General features: G+C 41.6%; 1 protein-coding gene across 3 annotated transcripts in view; it reads right to left on the reverse strand.

The window, feature by feature from the left end:
• Positions 1-5,097, reverse strand: part of SYNE2 (spectrin repeat containing nuclear envelope protein 2) — a 277,599-nt gene that overhangs the window by 111,592 nt on the left and 160,910 nt on the right. For all 3 annotated transcript variants that reach the window (XM_007460064.1, XM_007460063.1, XM_007460062.1), the window contains exons 61-63: positions 4,884-5,081; positions 4,205-4,279; positions 2,841-2,951 (exon numbers count right to left, since the gene is read on the reverse strand). In XM_007460064.1, coding sequence (XP_007460126.1) covers positions 2,841-2,951; positions 4,205-4,279; positions 4,884-5,081 — 384 coding nt within the window. The remainder of the gene's footprint in view (positions 1-2,840; positions 2,952-4,204; positions 4,280-4,883; positions 5,082-5,097) is intronic.

A 5,097-nucleotide genomic window follows, 5' to 3' on the forward strand; every position in this document is an offset into this window, starting at 1 on the left:
TGGAGAACAGTATGGAGGTTCCTTAAAAAACTACAAATAGAACTACCATATGACCCAGCAATCCCACTACTGGGCATATACCCTGAGAAAACCATAATTCAAAAAGAGTCATGTACCAAAATGTTCACTGTAGCTCTATTTACAATAGCCCAGAGATGGAAACAACCTAAGTGCCCGTCATCAGATAAATGGATAAAGAAGATGTGGCACATATATACAATGGAATATTACTCAGCCATAAAAAGAAACGAAATTGAGCTATCTGTAATGAGGTGGATAGACCTAGAGTCTGTCATACAGAGTGAAGTAAGTCAGAAAGAGAGAGACAAATACCGTATGCTAACACATATATATGGAATTTAAGAAAAAAAAATGTCATGAAGAACCTAGGGGTAAGACAGGAATACAGACACAGACCTATTAGAGAACGGACTTGAGGATATGGGGAGGGGGAAGGGTGAGCTGTGACAAAGCGAGAGAGAGGCATGGACATATATACACTATCAAACATAAGGTAGATAGCTAGTGGGAAGCAGCCGCATAGCACAGGGAGATCAGCTCGGTGCTTTGTGACTGCCTGGAGGGGGGGGAGAGGGAGGGAGACGCAAGAGGGAAGAGATATGGGAACATATGTATATGTATAACTGATTCACTTTGTTATAAAGCAGAAACTAACACACCATTGTAAAGCAATTATACTCTAATAAAGATGTTAAAATAAAATAAAATAAAATAAAATAAAATAGATAAACAACAAGGTCCTACTGTATAGCACAGGGAACTATATTCAATATCCTGTAATAAACCATATCGGAAAAGAATATGAAAAAGAATATGTATATATATATGTATAACTGAATCAGTTTGTTGTACACCAGAAACAAACCCAACATTGTAAATCAACTATACTTCAGTAAAACAATATTGTTCAAAAAAAAAAATCTACAAACAATAAATGCTGGAGAGGGTGTGGAGAAAAGGGAACCCTCTTGCACTGTTGGTGGGAATGTAAATTGATACCGCTACTATGGAGAACAGTATGGAGGTTTTTTAAAAAACTAAAAATAGAACTACCATACAACCCAGCAATCCCAGTACTGGGCATATACCCTGAGAAAACCATTATTCATAAAGAGTCATGTACCACAATGTTCATTGCAGCTCTATTTACAATAGCCAGGACATGGAAGCAATCTAAGTGTCCATCGACAGACGAATGGATAAAGAAGATGTGGCACATATATACAATGGAATATTACTCAGCCATAAAAAGAAATGAAATTGAGTTATTTGTAGTGAGGTGGATGGATCTAGAGTCTGTCATACAGAGTGAAGTAAGTGAGGAAGAGAAAAACAAATACCGTGTGCTGACACTTATATATGGAATCTAAAAGAAAAAAAAAATGTTCATGAAGAACCTAGGGGAAGGACGGGAATAAAGATGCAGACCTACCAGAGAATGGACTTGAGGACACGGGGAGGGGGAAGGGTAAGCTGGGACAAAGTGAGCGAGTGGCAGGTACATATATACACTACCAAATGTAAAACTGATAGCTAGTGGGAAGCAGCCGCATAGCACAGGGGAGATCAGCTCGGTGCTTTGTGACCGCCTGGCGGGGTGAGATAGGGAGGGTGGGAGGGAGGGAGATGCAAGAGGGAAGAGATATGCGGATATACGTATACGTATAGCTGATGCACTTTGTTATAAAGCAGAAACTAACACACCGTTGTAAAGCAATTATACTCCAATGAAGATGTAAAAAAAAAAAAAGAAATTCAATGCATTAAAGTAGCATATTGAGCTCAGTACAGGACGTCAAAACGTAGAAGGTAAAGTTCTTGCTTTTCATGAAACTGTGTCAGGTCCATGCATAAAACTGTGATAGGTCATAACGGAGGTTCAAAATGCTACGGGAAAACAAAGGGAAAAAGGCAGGCAGTTTCTTGGAGGAGGCGGAAGTTGAGATGGGCCTTTATGGATGGGTAGGAAGGAAGTCCACAGGCAGATATGGAGAGAAGGGCACCCCCGGGAGGCAAAGCACTTTCTGAAGAGATGGTCTGGGCTCTGGGTTCCTCAGCTTGTTCGGAGGGGTACGGCCATGGCGGAGGGAATTTGTTACGGAAGGGGAAACTGAATACTTCTGAGGTAGAGAGGAAAGGAAGCTACCAAGAGAAAGAGACTGGAGATGCAGGTACCAGTGTAGCCCCGTGCCAAAGACAAATGAAAGGACTGGCCTGGGAGCTGGGGGAGGGGTCAGCCCTGGTCAGGAGGCAGGCGTGGGAGGTGTGTGGATCATAATGATGAAGAGATATTTCAGGAGCAAGGGAAAACCACCATCTTCACATCAGCATGTAATAATGATTTTCTAAAGTGAGGGCATTTGCCCTCTATTTTGAGAGACTGGAGAAGGTTCGGAAGGTCATAAGGAGCAAAAAGACTTAATAATTTACCTTCCATGCTACTTTGTCCAAAAAGAGAATGATGGGGAGACCTCTCACCCCAACTGCTCCCCAAAGAGTGGCATATTAAATGCTTTAACCACTATGGTAAACCTTTTAGGTCCTCCTTTCAGTTATGTTTTGTCCGTTTGGATTTTCACACATGGAGTGTTTCTCAGCAAAATACTCTCCTATTATCACTAAGTGCACAAAAGGAGTGCAAGTAATAGGTAAGTACTCAGTTGTCTTTGCTTTGTGCAGAGGTAACACTGAGAAGCTTAAAAAAATTTCAACCCACGTAGGTTCCCTCCTGAAGCATTCTTTCAATAAGAAATTCTTTGCTTTGGCTTACTATCCCTGCCCATCCCCAGCCCCAACAAATGTGATATGTCCAGTATTACCTGAACCATCGTTCCAGAGGACAAGGATGCCCTGTCTTCCTCGACATCCTTGTCATGTTTCCAGAGTAAAGATGGGGACCCAGAAGGTGGCTCTGCTTTCTTATCTCCACTCTGACACAGCAATCAATTGATTAGCAAAGGGAGGTGATTTCCTACCATCATAACAGCATCCTCCTCATCTCTTTTATATGACTCAGCTTACCAGGTAGTGTAACTGCAGCCCTTAATTCCACCCATCCCCCTATTTGTCACCGATTTCTTTGGCTAACTACATCACAGGAGTCCAAACGTGGTTGCTCTTCCTAAAGCCTAAAAAATATTCTTATAAGTTGGGATTCAGCTCATGTCACACAAAGGGAATCTTTAAAACAGTGCTTTAGGAATTTGATCAGCTTTGGTACATGTAACCTCAAATGCTATCTTTAAAATAACAGCCTGATGAACATGTATTTTTTGATCGTTGTCAAAGACAAACAATGAATACTATAAACATATCAGTTCAGAGGCAAATACAGGCCTCAAATTAGAATTGCACTGAAGTGCACTCTTTTTTTTGGTCTTGGTACCTCCTCCACTCTCACAATTCTCTCTGCTGTGAAGAGGCATAATCAGATCATAAAGTTGTCTGATGGTCAGAGTGTATAATAAGCCTCACTTCTCCTTGTCCGACCACTCAGCCCCACGTATCCTAGAGATACACTGAAGGACAACAGGCTGTTCTGTGTGACCGTGGAGCTCCTGAACAATCTATAAAACGAGCAGGGAGAATGTCTGGTGGTTACATGTGAGACATTAAAAACTGTAAATTACTGCAATTTTCTTCCCTTTCGCACAAGACCCACTATCACTTTAATTCTTAAAGTATGAAATGGAAATTGATGCCAGGCAAGACACCTGGTAAAGGTCTCATCCAACCAGTTCTGATGCAGTAATAAGGCTTCGTAGTAGGGTTAGTTGCTAATACCATTCTTTGTGTCCTTGTCAATGCTGTTTCAGACTAAAAAAAGTAATTCAAATGTGGAAAGATAAAGTTCTGTAAAGCACACCAGGAGTGCCAACCAAACAGCAGAGAAAGTACTCAAAACTCCAGAGAAAAGTACTCAGAAGTCAGGATACGACAAAGAACTTCATCTTCTCCCTTCTGCCAACAATTGTGTCTGAATTACATTTATTCCACTCTGGCCTGAAGTAGGTTTATATGCACTTAAACATTAATAACATAAGACAACTACTCCAATCACCCTTACAAACTACCAGCATTGAATTTAAAAATCCTTACGTTTCCATTCATTTTAAGATCTTCTCATTGACCTTTTAGAGATTACTGTTCTAACAAACTTGAACGAGAAAATCATTTTCCTTACTTCGCTCTTGAGGGAGCTTTCTTCCGCCTCTTCCTCGACGGCTGGCAGCAAGAACATGGAGCCCGTTCTGTTCAACTGAAAGGCACAGCACAAAGACTTGCAGCCGGGTTGCCGTTCAACGTCACCAGGATCCTGGCCTGGCCGCATTTTTATATAGCTAGTTTTTTACTTACTTTATCCAAGATGCCCACCCACACAAGAAGCCCCGGGGTCTAGCAACTCTCAGCTCATCCAGCTGAATATCATGACTCACTCAAATCTTAGATCTCTTTCATTTGCACTGCCTTCTGTGGCCCCTCATCAAACAATTCAAGAATGTGATTCATTGATGTGGATTCAGAGTGGGCTTAGAGAGGTGCTGGGCCCGTTTTTTGAGTTGGCAATGGGCTGTTTAGTAGGAAGATACTTCAAAGGGTAGATGCCACCCACCTACCCGTGGAATTTCATAAGCACCTCCTTAAGCAACTTGTGCATAAGAATTCTGGGTTGAGTCCAGAACAGACACACCCTAAGGATTAATATTCACTAGTGAATAATCTCAGGCAGAGTATTTCCACTTTTAAAAATTCCTTTACTATAGGCCATATACATAGATGCCACAGGCCTTCCAGGTGAAAAATACTACCAATTTAAAGCTCTTGTGGAATGTGGGACCAGCATTAACTAATGTCATACCCACCTTCCATTCAGAAGCATCCCTCTCAGCCCCTCCATCCTCGTCTGATGCTCTGGCTGACAGCATTTCCTTTTCTAATTCTTGCTGTTTTTGCTGAAAATGCTGGTGAATTTTTAGTACGGCAGCCTTCAAGTCCACCAACAGGTCTTCTTTTTTCTGGTTCAAGCTCAGAATCTGCTTTTCCGTACCTTCGATTTCTCCCTGTGCAGAAAGAGTG

Source organism: Lipotes vexillifer, unplaced genomic scaffold, assembly GCF_000442215.2.
Source record: "Lipotes vexillifer unplaced genomic scaffold, Lipotes_vexillifer_v1.1 scaffold672, whole genome shotgun sequence".
NCBI classification, from domain to species: Eukaryota; Metazoa; Chordata; class Mammalia; order Artiodactyla; family Lipotidae; genus Lipotes; species Lipotes vexillifer.